At 59.9% G+C, this 16,489-nt stretch overlaps 1 protein-coding gene across 2 annotated transcripts in view; it reads left to right on the top strand.

Annotated features, from left to right (window-relative positions):
• Positions 1-4,712: 4,712 nt before the first annotated feature.
• NOL4L (nucleolar protein 4 like) overlaps positions 4,713-16,489 on the top strand; it is a 130,771-nt gene continuing 118,994 nt past the window's right edge. For both annotated transcript variants that reach the window (XR_012018490.1, XM_072800534.1), the window contains exon 1: positions 4,713-5,054. Coding sequence is in view for 1 of the 2 variants with exons in the window: in XM_072800534.1 (XP_072656635.1) it covers positions 4,734-5,054 (321 nt within the window). In the remaining variant the exon portion in view is untranslated. The remainder of the gene's footprint in view (positions 5,055-16,489) is intronic.

Raw genomic sequence — 16,489 nt, 5'->3', positions numbered from 1 at the left:
TGCACAGGCAGCCTGCAGGGGTGGGTGCTTTGGAGTGGGAGGTGACAATGGTCTCACAAGCTCTTGATGGAAGTGACACCAGCTTCTGGCAGTGGAAACCACCCCTCCCCAAGGCTTCGGGGCCTTCCTGCTCCCCCTAGCCTTTGGTGGACAGGCCTCAGTGGAGCCTGCGTCACCCCACCCCACCCCAGGCTGGGGTCGCCCCACCTCACCTCTGAGTTGTGGGCATTCCCAATTACCTGGGCCCAGAGGCAGAGCTCAAAGAAAAACAGTGATCTGGGCCAAATCAGGTAAAGGCTCTGCCTGTGGCCCTCAGCCTCTTCCCCTCTGCGGGACTTAGTTTACCCATCTGTAAATGGCAGAGTTTCCATTGCATCCTCTCTGCAGACCCTTCATTGGTAACCTCTTGCGACCCAGGATGTTACCGTTAGCATCCCAAGTAGATGGAGGCCTGAGTTCTCTGTGCTTCAATCCCAGTCTCCCTTGGACATCTGGACTAAGGGTAAAGAAAAAATCTGGGAGTTCTACAACGTTGATTAATGGGACAGCCCACTTTGTCCTTTCAGCAGGTGGCTGGAACGGGAAGAAAAGAGGAGCAGTTGCCCCCTAGGACCATGACTGCAAGCTGGACGTTGAAAGAAACTCACCTCCCACCCAGCATGCTCAGGGGCAGGACACCTGCTAAAGGATACCACTGACATGAACAGGCTAGAGGTCCAGGGATCTGTTTTGGCAGAAGTGGGTTTGGGCTGCAGTAGGCCTCTCTCATTCTGCTCGACCACCTCCACTTTTTTCATGGTACTTTTTGGGGCATGATGCTGAGATGTGCCTAGGATAGAGTAAGCTGACATATGGGAGGAGAAAGCAAGGCCTCTGACCTCCAGGGCCCTTGACCACAGACCCTCGGGCCTCCACCTCTCACTTCCTCTCTACTTCTCAGTCTTTCCCCTCTTTACAACCCACCAGTGGCCTTGTATCACACTTAGAACGCAATCCAAGGTTTTTCCTACAGTCTCCTGCCTTCCAACCCCTCCTTACTCACTTCACTCTGGCCATATTAGCCTTCTTTCAGCTTCTGGAAAATGCCAATCTTTTCCCACCTCAGGGCCTTTACACGTGCTGTTCCCTTGGCCTGGAATGCCCTTCCCTCAGAATGTAGCAGAAATGGCTCCTTGTCATTTAACTTGCTGTTCAAATATACCACCTTGGAGGGGGTCTGCCCTGATCTCCCTAAGAAAAGTAGTCCTGGGGATCCCTGGGTGGCGCAGCGGTTTGGCGCCTGCCTTTGGCCCAGGGCGCGATCCTGGAGACCCGGGATCGAATCCCACGTTGGGGTCCCGGTACATGGAGCCTGCTTCTCCCTCTGCCTGTGTCTCTGCCTCTCTCTCTCTCTCTCTCTCTGTGTGTGACTATCATAAATACCTAAAAAAAAAAAAAAAAAAAAGAAAAGTAGTCCTTCATGTCCATTTGCTCTCACAGCTCCCTATTTCTGTCAATGTTCTTTCCCCAAGGTGTAATTTTAAAAAAGATTTAATTAAAAAGAATTTAAAAAAATATTTAATTTATTTATTCATGAGTCACACACAGAGAGAGAGGGAGGCAGAGGGAGAAGCAGGCTCCATGCAGGGACCCTGATGTGGGACTTGATCCCAGGACTCCAGGGTCACGCCCTGGGCTGAAGGCAGATAGATGCTCAACCACTGATCCAGCCAGGTGTCCCAGTTAAAAAAAAAAAAAAAAAATTTAAGTAACCTCTATCTCAACATGGGGCTTGAACTCACAACCAGAGTTCAGGAGTCACATGCTCTATTGACTGTACTAGACAGGTGCCACCCCCCAGGTTGTAATTATTGATGGCTGACTTATTCCACGGCCATCTTCCCCACCCATTAGTGAGCGCCACAAGGGCAAGGACCTTGGGGAATCCCATAGCTATATCACTAGCACCTGGTGCATAACGGCTACTTCAAGAAATGTTTGTTGAGTGAATGAAATACAGTAACTATCAACAATGCCTGTTTTCCTCCTTGAATACTTAGCAGCCTCTACGGAGGCAAAAATGGCATTTTTTGGGCACCCATCATATGCCAGGTACTCTCACCCATATTATTCTATTGACCCTTTATGTCCACATACCCTCTCCACTAAATAGAAGATGAAGTTGGGGGTTCAGTGAGGGGTGGGCTGAGGGGTTTACTCCGTTGGGGAGCAGCTAATTGGGACCTGTGGGCATGAAGAGTGCCATGGCAGAGAGTGGTCAGGATTCCATCTCAAATCCATCTGACTCCACCGGAAGTCTATGTTTTTTTCACTGCGCTATACCTTCTGCCACACTAGAATTCAGCCCAAGATTGCAGCCAGGTTTCTGGATTCTGAAAGGCAGGCAAAGACCCAGATTGCACGGACGGGTGGTCTGGCTCAGGGGTTGCTGGAGTGGGTGTTGGCACTGAAGAAAGACCCAGGCTCAAATGGGGGCCCCAACACCTGGGCACGGGGCACCTTTGCTGAGAGTGGTCATTAGTGTTCCTGGGGGAGGGCGCTCTTCCCCTTGGGCAGGAAGTCAGCTGTGGCGGGGAGTGTACATTGGAAAAGTCAAGATGTGGGCTTCCAAATCATGCAGAGGCCTCCGCACCTCTGGGACTGGGGGCCTTTAGGTGGTACCTTCCCTCTGTAAGCCCCAGTGGTCATCTCTGAAAAATGGCCATGACAGTATGGAACCAAACAGAGCTTTTGGGAAGATGAAGAGGAAAAATGACTATGGAGTTGTTGGTGTATATAAAGTAACATGGAAATGTAAATTATCTAAAAATAAATCTTCTATGTGAAATGCAGAGCGAGGTTGGGACTTGGAAGACCTCTTTGGTTCTTTCAGCATTTATTGGCACCTACTGTGTACCTGGTACCGTGCAAGGGCCTGGGCACATAGGGATGAGTCAGACCAGGGCCCTGAGCATCTGGAACTCCCTGTCTACTGGGAGAAGAGAGGCAGGCACATCCAGTGTGAGGATTCCTCCCAGTGGGATGGCAAGGGGAGACTTCCTGTGTGATGTGGGAACCGGAGACAGACAGCCCTGGGCTGAAACCTTCTCCTCCTCCCTGTATGACCTTGAGCAGGTCAGGCTACCTCTCCAGGCCCCAGGCCCTCATCTGCAAAATGGGCCAATCCGCTCTGCCTCCAAGATGCCAGGACACGACACACTGTAGGTTCCAGAGTGGGGGACCTTGGGACGGGGTAGCCACTGGCTTCTAGATAGAAAATGGCCCTCCGCTGGTCAAAATCTGGCCCCGAGGCCTGAGTGGGTACTTGCCTGCTGGAGTGGCCTGGGGACATGGGGCTGGACCTCAGTGACCATTAAAGAGACAAGCCAAGTAATTCCTCATGACCTGTTAGGAAAGGAGGGCAGAAATCCAGAAGAATCGCCTGTGCCTTTATTTATGTGAGTGATTTCATTAAGGGTGAGGGGGCCAAGGTCAGTCCTGCCTGGAGAGGAAGGGGGATAGAGGGCCGCCTCAGTTTACCCAGCAAGAGATTCTAGGCCTAGGGGCACCCATGAAGGCAGGGCATGTTGGAATGAATTTGTGGGTGTGCTGAGCGTGGCCTGAAGCCTTGGTTGGCCTGAGTGAGGCCGCGGGCCAGTGCTGACAACTTCCCTGGGGCCTGGGGCTGTCCCAGAGCAGAGGGGTTGGCAGGAGTAAGGCCGGCCAAACTTCGGGGAATTCGGGGTGAGGGGAGAAGGAAGGAAGTTCAGGCCCCGAAGGGCGGCGGTTTGGGGTTCCCCGGGGGAACACTGCTCTTCTGGCGCTGGGCTCACACCGGAGAAATCAGGCCAGTTGCGGGAGGGAGAGAAGGGCGCCTGCCCCGTTCCGCCCGCGCCGGGGCTAACACCGGGCGGGGCCGCCGGGGAGGCAGGAACGCGTGTGGCCGGGCGGGGTCTGCGCCCTGCGCCCTGCGCCCTGCGCCCTGCGAGACCGCCCGACCCGGGCGGAGCGCGGCCTGCGAGGCTCGGGGCCAGGCCCGGCCGGAGGGAACTCGGTCCCCGGGCTGGGCACTGCGCGCCTGCGGCTCCGGCCCTCTCGGCGGCTGCGGGCGCGGCGGCCCCGCGCCCCCAGGGGCCGGGCCGGGGCGGGGTCTGGGCCCCGCGGGCGGGCGCGGGAGGGAGGGAGGGGACGGCGGCGAAGGCTGCGACGCTCTAACAGGTGGGATCCCGCGGCGTGGTGGAGGCGGGCGCGGGAGGAGGAGGAGGAGGAAGAGCAGCGGCAGCGGGAGCCTGAGCAGGAGCAGGATGAGCCGCGCGAGCTGACAGCCGCCGCCGCCGCCGCCGCCGCCGCCGCCGCCCGCGCCCAAGCTCGGTCTCGCTCCCCGCGCCCGGAGCCGCTCCCCGCCTCCCGCCTCCCCCGGCCGCCCGCGGGGCGGCCCGCCCCCTCTGCACCTCCGGGCCCGGAGCTGCCTCCATCGCTCCCGCATCCCGGCCGGGGGGAGGAGGAGGCGGAGCAGGAGGCGAGCCGGAGCCGCCGCCGCCAACGCCGCCGCTGCCGCCGCCCGAGCAGGACAGAGCGCGCCGCAGCCCCGCGCGTCCAGCCGCCGCCCGTGCCCATCAAGCAGCCGCGCCGGAGCCACACCGCGGGACAGCCCGGGCCGCTGCGCGCCCCGGCCCGGCCCAGCCCAGCGCAGCCCCGGCACCGGGCGGCCCGGCGGCCGGCCCGCCCCCGAGGGCGCCGGGCGCGGCGGGAGGATGCCGAAGCCGACGCTGCTGCTGCGCGGGGGCTGGGAGCGCGAGCGCAGCCCCGGGGACTCGGAGCTGGGCCGCCAGTTCCGGGACTGGTGCCTGCGCACCTACGGCGACTCGGCCAAAACCAAGACGGTGACACGCAGCAAATACCAGCGGATCGCCGAGGTCCTGCAGGGCGGCGGCGGGACCGGCGCGGGCAGCGGCCCGGCGGCCGGCGAGAAAGGCAAGTTCCAGTTCTGGGTGCGCTCCAAGGGCTTCCGCCTGGGCAGCGGCCGGGAACCCAAGATGGGCCAAGTGGTGTATGTGCCGGTCAAGACGGGCTCGGTGAGTGCGCGCGCGGCGGCCGCGGGCCGGTCCCGCCGCGGGGCTCGGGGCGGGCGGGGGCGGGGTGTGGGGGTGTGGGGGTGTGGGGGTGTGGATGTGTGTCCGAACGTGTGTCCCTGAGGTTGTCCGTGGGTCTGGCCCGCTCGAGGCGCACGCGTCCCTGCTCACCCGCCCGCCCCGGCCCGCCCCGGCAGCGCTCCGGGTGCGGGGCGTCCCTGCCCCCCTCTGCGCTGCTGCCCGGGCCGTGGCCGTGCCGGGCGGGCTGTCCCGGGCAGCTCACCCCAGCATGTTCCGTCCTCCCGTCCCCTCCCCCAGCCAGCAGGCGGCTGCTCCGAAGCCCGAGCCTCCCCCCCGCCCGCCCCGGGGCTGCCTGTCCCGGGCGCCTCGCGCTCCCGCCCCCGGGCCGGCTGGGCGGTGTGTGTGTGTGTGTGTGTGTGTGTGTGTGTGCGCGCGCGCCTGTGTGTGTGTGTGTGTGTGTGTGTGTGTGTGTGGAGGGTGGTGCCGCGGGAGGGGGGGCAGGGGCAGCCGCGGGACGGGGAGTCCACTCGGCTCCCCAGCGCCGGGGGAGGGGGCCCGCCCGGGCACGGTCTCCCCGACCCCACCCGGGGCTGGCCCGGGGAGGGGCGGCCCGAGCCGCAGCCTGGCGCAGGAGCAGCCTCGCGCGGGTGGGTGGGGCGCCCCCTCCGCCCCCCGGGCCCCTAGCTCCCCCCCTCCCTGGGACGGGGGCGGCCTGACCTATCCATCCCCTCCCCTCCCCCGTCCCCGGGGCCGGCCCGGTCCGGGCGGGGTGGCGTGGGGGAGGGGGCGGGGAACCGCAGCCGCCGGGAGGGAGGAGGCGGGCGGCCGGGCGGGGGCGTCCCCTCCGGCCCCGGGCGCCCTGGAGAGGGCGTGCGGCGCGGGCCCCGCGGCTCCCCCGCCGGGACCTCATTGTTCTGCAGCGGGTGGGGGCTGGGGGGGGTGGCTGCTCCCGGGGCGCTGCTGAGCTTTGAACTTTCCGTCGCGGAGACCCTCCATTAGTGCGTTCGGCCCCCGGCCCGGCCCGGCCCGGCCGGCCTCCCTCCCTGCCCCCCTCGCTCCCTCCCCGGCCTCGCCCGGCCCGAGCGAGCGAGCGGGGCCGCCCCGCGCCGGCCTCCCTCCCTCCCTCGCTCCCCCGCTCCCCCCTCCGCGCTCCTCCCCCGTCCGGCCCGCCCGCCCCGCGCTCAGCCCCGTCCCCGGCCGGAGCGGGCTCTTCACACACAATTGATTCGGTCGTTACGAAAAGTGCACTTGTCCCCTCCCCCTCCCCCTCCGGCGGCCGCCCGGGCCCGGGCCCGCGGGGTGAGGGGGCCGCGAGGGAGGGAGGCGGGAGCCGGGGAGCGGATCCGGAGGCGCCTCCCCCCGCGCCCAGGGGACGGGGCTGCAGGCCGCGGGGAGTGGGGAGCCGCGAGCGCGGAGGGCGGGCGGCCCATCTGCGAGGAGCGCTGATAACCGCGCCGCTGCCGCTGCGGCCGCCAGCAGCCCATCTGCGCCGCTGCCGCCTCCGGCCGGACCCGGAGCGTGGGGCCGGGCCAAGGGGTGCGCCGGGGCCGGATTCCCGGAGGGCCAGGCGGGAGCAGTGGCCCACCCCGCGCGAGTCAGGGGCCTCCCCCAGCCCCGGTCGGTGCTCTCCCCCGAGCCCGGGGAGTCTGGGTCATTGTCCTTTCCCCGATCGAGTCGGGGACCCCTCCCCCAGCCCAAATCAGTTCCCACTTTCCCATAGGGGGAGTGAGGGCCATTGCCTCTCCCCAGCTTAGGTCAGCCTTCCTTCCCCACCCTGCCAGTTCCGTACCCCCTTGGGTTCTCTCCCATCTTGGGCTAGGTTTTTTTGAGTGTGGTTTTTTTTTTTTTTTTTTGAGGTCAGTGACCCACTAGGTGGTTGACTGGCTCTGTGCCCCCCACCCTGGGGCAGTGTCCTCAGCCCTCCGGATTAGTTAGCACCTCCTACCCCAGCCTGGTTATGCCTCCCCAGGGAACTGACAGTCTTGGTTCAACCTTCCACGTAGTCGGAGGCAGGATCCCCCATTCCACCCACTCCTGAAGTTGGGAGGCAGGTGACCCTCAGACTTGTCAGCTGGCTCACTGGTTCTCTGTGTGGGTCCATTTCTGCCCTAGGGAATGGGCATCATGGGGCAGGTCCCCTACCCCCTTAGCAACACTACTGTCAAGGCAGAGCAAAGCAAGCATGAGCACGCACACACACACACACACACACACACCCATCCATCCAGGCCACATTCAGAAATTGGGTGCTAGGCCTGGGCTCCAGGTCCTCCCAGCCCAGCCAGTCGCTTCAGACCCTTCATGAGGCCCACGTCAACCTGCCTCACCTGTCCCCAGCATCAGGGGCCTCACGACCCTCCACCCTGGCTCCCAGGCCAATAATATGCCTTCCCCAAGGGACCACCTGCCTTGGACGCAGAGAAAGGGGACCCAGGTCTCCCTGCCCAGGCTGCCAGGAGGACGACAAACACAACAGAGCAGCCATGCCCTCCTTCAACAGCCTGTCCCTCCAGCTCCCTGTGCTTTCCTGCCTGGCCTGCCTGTCCCCAGAGAGCCCGTTAGTTACCTGCCACTCGCCCAGCCAACTGGAGCCAGCCGCAGGAGCTGCCCCAGAGTCCTGCCACCCCCATCTTCAAGCACCTTCCTGGGGCTTAGTAATTATTTTTATATTTCCATTTTTCTTTCCACTGATCTAAGAGGAACAAATCCTGCTGGGAATTCTGGGCCAGCCATGGCCTCTTCCTGGGAGGGGCTGAATGGGACCATGTTAGAAAGGTGCAGAGGACATGCCCTACCTTCACTGGCCTACACACACACACACACACACACACACACACAAAGTTGTCATTGCCTCTGGTGGCACTTGGGAGACACCCTGTAGTTTTGTCCTGGGTGGGCTTCTGTGAAGGTCATCAGGCCATAAACCTTTGTCTGAGGCACTTGATCAGCACCCACAGGCCTTGGGTCGGGTCCTGGGTATCGGGGCAGGTCCGACTCTGCCTGCTTCTGGGCACCCAGCTGGTGTGTGTGGGGGGGTGGGCATGGCTGAGGATGTGATAAAGAAGCCCTCCGAGCCACCAAGGGAGGGCGGGCAGCAAAACAATTTCAGGGAAGAGGAGGTGTGGGAGTTGGGTCATCCTGCAGCTGAACCAGGGCCCCTGGCGCGGTGTGCGGTCCCAAGGGTGGCGATGGTGTGTCATCTCTCTTCCATGTTGTTCTCTGGCTGCCCCCTCCCAGGGCCCCCTTGCCTCCTCCCACAGCCATATGCGGTGCTGTGGTCGGGCCCTTCCCTAGTCCCGGCCGGCTGCGGGTCGATGAGCTGACACCACTTGTCCCGTCCCATCTGGCCCTGAGCTTTTCTGGGTGTGTGTGACAAAGGCTTAATCTGCCCGGACGGGCCCAGGGCGGAGAGGAGGGCGAGGGGAATTACACTCCGCGGGGCCTCCTGCAGCTGGGGCCCGGGCGGGGGCGGGGCGGGGCGGGGGTCGAGCCAGAGCCTGGGCGTGGGGGAGAGGCAAGTTGGTCTTCAGTTTGCAGGTTGTCACAGGAAATAGAAGTGGAGGCGGAGGGCTGAGGGCTGAGGGCTGAGGGGAGGAGGGCGGAGTCCTCCACCCGCGGCACGGGGTGCTCATGGGGATAAGATCTTTTTATGACAAGAGCCAGCCGGGGGCCTCCTGACTGGGCAAAGCCTGGTTAGGATTTATTATTTCTTGTGTTTGGCCTGCTCCGGACTCCGAGCGCTGCCAAGCAGGGGAGGCAAACCCCTTGGAGGCAAGACCCTCTGATTCGGCTCCAGCATCGGCCACAAAGTGAACCGACCTCTTTCCTTTTCCTCTGGTCTCTTCAAGTGGGGCTGTCTACCCCCAGCACTCCCCTTCCCCGGGCCTACGAGGGCCGCAGGTTATGGCTGGGGTAGCCCTGGGCCACCTGTCAACTCCCAGGACCTCCCTGGAGATGGATGTTCTCAGCTCAACTCTACCATCTTCCGGATGGGAAGACTGAGGCCTCGAGAGAGGTGCTTTCCGTTGGTAGGGAGCCAGGACTGGAATGCAGGTTTCTGTGCTCCAGTGTGGGCGTTGTAGGCCCATCCCTGGCCGTGAATCCCCCCATTAGAGCCCCATTCCCCGAGGGGAAACGCCAGCTTGCCAAACCCCACTGTCAACATTAGGCTTTTGCGAGCCAGACCCCAGGTGTTCCGCTGGCCAAATTGACTAATGGTGGTCTTTTCCCAGTTTGCAGACAACGTTCATTTAGTGGAGAGCGTTTTCTCAGTCTTCGGTCTTTCTCCCCAGAGCTTTTGTGTAAACCTTTGGCACCTGCGGCCACTGGTCTGGGCGGGAAATGGCCTCTGACTTAACACAGTGTAATATATGCTGTGACCTTCGCTTGAATTCCTCAATGTTTCCTGCTTTTCTCCCAAGTTATCACCACAGTGACTGCTTCCAAGTCACCTGCTGTGTGCCTATCACTGTGCCGAGGGATCGATACGCATCGACTTGTCAAATTCTTGCAATCCCCCAGAGGTCGATGCTGCCATCCTCCAGATGAGTAAACTGAGGCTTAGCAAGATGTGGGGCTAGGCCACGCTGCTGATGGGGGCAGGCCCTGAGCTGGGGTACATCTCCAGTTTGACCCCGGCTGATGGGTCTTGTGGCCCCGATCCCATGGAAAGCACAGGTCCTTTGTGACAAGCTTTCAGTCCATTACACCTTAATCTGAATTAGTTTACAAGAATTTCTCTGCTCAAGATGTCTGTAATCACAGGCTGGTGCTTGAGGCAGGACTGGTTCCATGTGGGGTGTCTATGGGCCTAACTGGGGCTCACGAAGACAGGTATGGAGTGAGAGGAGGCCTCTGTTGTCCTGGGTCCTGGGGGACTTTGGAGAAGGTTGACAGTGACATTTGGCACAGGCCCCATTTGGATTTCTCATGAGTGGCAAAAGTGGGCTCTTTTGTCAATTAAGCCTCAGTGATTTGGGTGAATGTGGTCTTGGGTACTCCAGGGGTTGTGTTTTGGACCCTGGGTGATGCTTGAGTTAAACCTGGAATGGCCCCAAAGACAGCCTTCTTGTCTTGGGGTATCTGAAAGTCAGGAGGCCCATCTGGGACCCTAAAAATACTGCTGGGAAGACTGGGGGGGACGGTGGGCAGCTGGTGGCTAGGGCTGGCTAGGGACAGAGGTCCAGAGCCTGACCCAGCCTCCGGCAAACTTGGGCTTCTCCAAGCCAGCTCTTCCCTCAGAGATTGTGGGACTGATTGAATAGTGTGCACGGGTGCAGGTGCTCATGGGGTAGAGCATTTGTGTGCACAAATGAGGCTGTGTGTGTGTGTGCATGCGTGTGCAGCACTGTGACTGTGTGGGTGTGTGTGTGCATGTGCTCATCCATGTGCAGACAAGGGATGCTTGTGTGCCTGGGGCAGTGTGTTTGTGTGTGTGTGTGTGTGTGTGTGTATACAGGTGGAGGGGAGACTACATGCTTGTGAATGTGTGTGAGTGTGGGCATCTGTGTTGGCAGATGTGCAAGCACCTGGGGTGTGGGCATCGGCAGGCCACGAGTGTGAGTGTGCCTGCACACATGTTTGAGATCCTACTGAAGAAACCCCATCAGTGTGGCAGTGCAGGGCTGACAGGGGATGTCCTTCATTGTGACAGAGGCAGCGGAGCTGCTGCCCTGGTCCCTGCCGCCCCTGGGGCCTCAGCAGCTTCGGAAGGGAAGTGTTGAGGGAGGCAGTGGCTGTGGCTGTAAGAAGTGGTGCAGTGGCCCTGTCCCTGTCCCTGTCCCCATCCCCATAACAATGGCCAATGCACCTCCTTGTTTCCAGCCCTCTTCCCCCCTACACCCCCTGCCCTACAAGGGCACTTACTGAGCCCAAAACCCAGCACCACGTAGGGTGGGGTGTGCTCTTCTGGGAGAGAGGTCTCTGGACTCAAAGCAAGGGGGTCAAGACAGGTGGAGCCCAACTCAACCACTTCCTGGCTTCCTGGCTATGTGACCTTGGGCCAGTATCCTGCCTGACTCTCTAGGTCTCACTCTCCTCATCTGGAAAACGGGCTAGAAAGCCCCACTACCAGGGGGGCTTGGCAAACTCAAAAAGCTCCGCTCTCATTTGAGGGGTTTTGTCTGGTAACTTGTGTCAAAGCCAAGCCTGGACCCTGGGCCCCCAAACAGGAGAGGGAGCAGAAGAGAGCTGGGTGGGGCCCTGCCACGGTGGGCAGCTTATTAGAACAAGGACTCTTGAGTCTGCTTCCTGCTCCTGGCCCCCCTGACATACAGGGGGCGGGGGCCTTGGGGTTTCGAGCTACAGGGCACTGGGTTCAAATACCAGCACTGCCCTTTTACCAGTTTGACCTTAGTTTGCTCATCTGTAGAATGGAGCTGATCATTCTGTCTCCCTCATAGCACTGTATGAAGATTCATGCATTAGTCAACATAGAGCCTGAAGAACGTGCAAGTCTTAGGAAATGTTAGCTGCTGTGTGATCTCACTGAACCCCAGTTTCCTGACCTGGAGAATGGGGATGGTGATGAAAGCCAGGGTGGATATTAGATGGCCAGTGGAAAGAAAGCACCCAGCCAAGTCCCTAGTTGGTGGGCAGTAACTATTAGTTCCCTAGAGATTGTGTCAGAGTCATTTCTGTCTCTAGCACCAATAGGGGCTGGTTAGTGTCGTACTGAATTGCACAGGACACCAGAAGGGTCTTGATAAGTGGCATAGGTGTGACATGAGCCTCCAGAGCTGGGGACTTGAAAGCTCAGGGTCTCTCTGCCCTGGTTGGCTCCTGCCCTGCTCTGAGCCTCAGTTTCCCTAGTTATTACACACAAATGCTCTTTTGGTCCATCCTGCCTCTGAATCCTTTCCTGGTGCTGGCTGCCAGTTCCCAGAGGTCAAGGAGGGGTGCCAAGGGGTGAGGCTGGGGACTCTACCAAAGCCTGTAGGTATCCAGCAGGCAGAAAGGTAGTAGGGTGAGCCTCCCGAAGGCCTTCTGGCTTCTACCCCCACATCCCCACCCCTGCTCTGGTCCCAGGCCAGGAACTTGAGTTCTGGACTCCAGGATCTTAGACACAGGGAGGCTGCTGTAATGACTGCCTCCCTTGGTCAGGGGCCTGAGCACATCTCCCATGTTTTCTAGCCCCTGGCAGGTGCCAGACACTTTGTTTCACTCAGTTGCCCCTAGATTCTGTGAGGTAGATGAGAACTTGGCATCAGGGAGGCCAGGGAACTTGCCCGAGTCCCATGGTGAGGAAGTGGCAGGGCTTGGGCTCCGTGGCTGTCCGACCCTCTGAGCTGCAGGGCGTAGAGGCAGGGATCCATAGGGGCCTTCGCTCTCTGCACCTCCCCACCCCCGGCATATGGTGCCCCTCAGCTGAGGGCACTCCACTAAAGCTTCTCAGAGCTCAAGGCAGCCCTCTACCAGCCTGGTGGGAGACAGGTGCCCAGACCCCCATCTTCCTCCTCACCTCAACGGCAGCTCCAGAGTCTGACCCAGCCTGGGCAGGCTGCAGGGGTGGGGAGACAGAGTGGCCCGGAGCTGGGCCTGTCCCCTCCGCACGAAGTCATCCAGTCCTCTAGGCCAGCCTGGGAAGGGGGGAAACTGAGGCTGAGAACGGAGAGAGCACTCTCACAGTCCCAGAGAGCACCAGAGCTGGGTGTGACCTCCCAAAGCCTGGCCAGTTGTGCATTCAGCCACTCGCCCCTCATTTACTCCCTACCTGTCCCCATCTCAGCAGCCCCATCCTGCCCCTGCTCAGCCACACCTGGGAGTCATGCTGACTCTTTATAGCTCCTCATCCCCATCCAGTGCATTTGCAGATCCTGTTGGTTTGACCTTGAAAATACATCTCAGGCTTCACCTCCTCACCACCTCCATCCCTCCAGCCACCCCACTGTGTTCACTCCCCCACCCCACCCCCCGTAACCCCCTTTGACTCACGCACCTGAGAAAACTTTGCAGAACGCAAACCAGACTCTCACCTGCCTCTGCTCAGAACCCTCCAAGATGCCTGTCTGACTCCAGGCAAGAGCCGAAGGCTTTCCTGAAGCCTCCGAGGCCTGGCATGATCTGTCCTTGCTGCCTGCTACCTTCACCTCACTCCACTCTCCCCTTGCCCATCTGATCTCAGCCACACTGACCCCTTTGCTATTCTAAAAACTACCAAATACACTTCTGCCCCAGGGCCCTTGCACTGGCCATTCCCCTAGGCTGGAATGCTCTTCCCCCAGATCTCTACACAGCTGGTTCCTCTCCTCTTTTGGGTCTTTGTTCAAATGTCACCTCCCCAGAGAGGCCCTCCCGGATCACCTAGTCAGGACCATTTTAGGTCCCTTAGACCCTTCTCACCCCCCCTTTCTATTTAATTTTTTCTATAACTCTTCTTACCCCATGACATTATGTATGTTTTTTAGTTTATAAGTTTAGTGTCTTTTTCACCATAAGACTATGAGCTCTGCCAGGGCAGACCAGTCTGTTTTGTTCACTGCTGTGTCCACAGGACATAGAAGAGCTGCTACCCTTAAGGGACCCTCCCCCCCCCCCCCCCCCCCCCCGTGGGAGGCAGCAGATGCCTCAGAGCAGGAGTCTGAGAACTGCTTATGCACTTCTGTACTCAGAGGGCCTCCGGGGCCCCAAGGTCCAGACCATTCCTCCTGCCCAGCGGTGTCTGAGGAGTCCTCAGGAAGACAACATTTGAGCTGGACCTTGAGGGCCCAACCAAATTTTTCCACAAGAACAGAACATGGAGAAGCTCATTCCAGGGGGGTGAGAATGTGAGCAAGAGCTAGGAGGTGGGACAGGTGTTCGCAGGTTAGCACAGGCTGTGTATGATGGCAACTGAGGCCACCTTCCCAAGGAAGCATGTTCTGCAGACGATTTCAAATGGATTAGGGATGGGTAAATGGTCAGATCAGCTCGAGAACCCCTGCGGGGTCCTGAGGGGACAAGCTGGTGAAATCGGCTGGGGCCAGATGGAAGAGAAGGATCTGGAAAGCCAGTCAGAGGAACTAGTGTGTCCTTATCTCCTTGTGTCATCATGAATGAAAGCAAGGAGTCCACAGGAGGGTTTTTAGTGGAGGGAGATAAGGTCAGATTTGGGTTGTAGAAGGAACCCTTGGAATGCCAGGCAAGAGGAAGACATAGTCTAAGAAGGAGAAACAAGAGGTAAAGGAATTATAAGGTGCAGAGAGATAAGGCCAGGGACGAAGGGGAGAGCCTGCTTCCCTCGCAGGACAAGGGACTGGGACTGGGTGACAGGAGGTGAGGGGCAAGTGATGTCCGACGGTCAGTGTTGACCCAGTTTTCTTGGGTGGAAGGAGGGGAGCTAGGACACCAGGAACGTGGACAGATGTACAAATCTAGGGGGCAGGGGGCAGGGGCCTGTGGGCGGAGTCTAAGAGCTGTCCTTAAGGCCAGTAGCATGTGGCCGTGGGCAGCTATGGAGAGCTGGTGACTCAGGGCTTGGTGGGGCCAGCCCAGGAATCATCGTGTCCATGGGGCCCCCTTCCCAGCCTGGAACCTTCCTCACCCCGGCTGGGACCCGACTGCAGGCTCCTGGGAGGCCTATGCTTGGGTGGATGACTCATCGTTTTCTCGGCATCCCGGCATCCCCGGGCTGAGGAAATGTTCAAGGAGACATGGGGCCCTTCCTTTGGCAGGCTAGGCCCTGACTGGATGCTGGCGGGTGGAGAAAAGTACACTCGGGCCTCATCTCCCAGCATCCTGAGGGCGTGTCTCCAAGAGCCCCTGGCTTCCACCATCCTGTGCAGTCCTCAGCCACCCTGGGGAGAGGCTGTTATGATCCCATTCTACAGGTTAGTAAACCAAGGCGCAGTCTTTGTGGGCACCTAGCTGAGTAAGCACTTGGTGCTGCAGTTTCTTCATCTGAAAAATGGGTCTGATGATTGACCCCCCCCAACGGGTTTGCTGGGAAGACCAAAGGAGAGGATCACGTGAAGTGCTTAAATAGTGGGATCGTCGTTTTGGTAGGGATATGGAGAGGAGTCTGCCTGGGGAGTAGGGGCTCTCTACTGGGTGGAGGAGAACTAGGGAAGACCAGAGGGTAACATGGCCAAACAGCAGACCCGCATTTGGACCCTGTTCTACCACCAGCTTCTGGTTCAGGGCAAATGGTCTGCTCTGGTCCTTCGTCCCCTTGTGGGTGAGTGGAGATAACCCATACCCTGTAGGGTAGCTGGGAAGATGCCCTAAAACCAAGCCTGACAGGCAGGCCACAGAGTAGGGTGTGCTGCTGTAACTCAGAGTCCCTTGGAGAACCCTTCTCCTTAACGTAAAGATCCCCAAACCAGGTAGCTGCCAACCTCCCAAGGGTGGTTAAGAAGCACTCTGTGGGGTGACAAGAAAGCCTGGGCCAAGGGGGAGAGAGGGGGCTCAGCTCAGAGGGCTCCTGCTGGGAAACCCCATGGGGGATGGGGTTTCCCTGGGAGATCTGGAGCTGGGACAGGAGCAGGCTTGGGACAAAGGGTTTTATGGTGAATGTGAGGCCCCTGCAAGTCAGAGGAGGGGTGGGGAATGTGGAGGCAGAGGCTGAGTCCAGGCTCTGCTGTTTACTGCTGTGCAGTCTTGGGTAAGTCACTTCCCCTCTCTGAGCTGAGGACAGTTGAAGCCTCACTTACATCTCCCTTCTAACCTGCGCCATGTGGTGTACAGCAGCTGTAGCAGGGTGTGGGTATCGAAGAGCCCTCAGGGAAAGGGGGCTATAATGGGAATTCTGGTTGTGATCAGATCAATCACCCTCGAGTCTGATGAGGTCATGTGGGGCAGTGTTGCTGAGCCGGGCTGCAGAGCACAGACTGGTCCCAGGTTTGAACAGAGCTCTTCCACTCACCAGCCAGGTGACCTTGAAACAAGTCACTTCCCCTCTCTGAGCCTCAGTTTCCTCCTCTGTAAGATGGGCCCAGTGGCACTACCCATCTCACAGGTTGCCGGGGGAAGGTGAAAAGAGGTTCCATGTCAGGTGCTCAGTATGGGAAACGGGAGTGTTTGTCTCTTGCGCCTGCAGCATGGCTAGTGGCAGCTAGACCTGGGATACGAGGTCGGGGACGGGCCAGGGGCTGCTGGAGCACAGAGGTACAGGAGGGGCAGAGGCCAGAGCTAGAAGGGAGTGCAGCGGAAGCGTGTGCAGGGACACCGGAAGGGAAGACGTCCAGCAGGAGGGTGGTCAGCTGGCTTGCCCCCAAGGATTGGCAGCCCTCCCACCCCCAGTTCTGGATGAGAGGAGGCCCTGATAGAAGCCAGGGCAGAGGGAAGGCACCGTGAACCAAAGCAGGTGGGAGGTAGAGGCCAGAGGTCCGGCTGGTCCAGGCAGCAGTTGGCTCTCAGGGAAGAGGGGGGCAGTTGGCTTCCCATGCCCATTTTGGGGCTAACAATGGGCATGCTCCCTGGGCCAGAGAGCCCTAGGTTTA

The sequence above is a fragment of the Canis lupus genome, chromosome 26, assembly GCF_048164855.1.
Source record: "Canis lupus baileyi chromosome 26, mCanLup2.hap1, whole genome shotgun sequence".
Classification (NCBI taxonomy): Eukaryota; Metazoa; Chordata; class Mammalia; order Carnivora; family Canidae; genus Canis; species Canis lupus.
The sequence above is the reverse complement of the archived record's forward strand: the minus strand, read 5'-3'. Positions and strand labels throughout refer to the sequence as shown.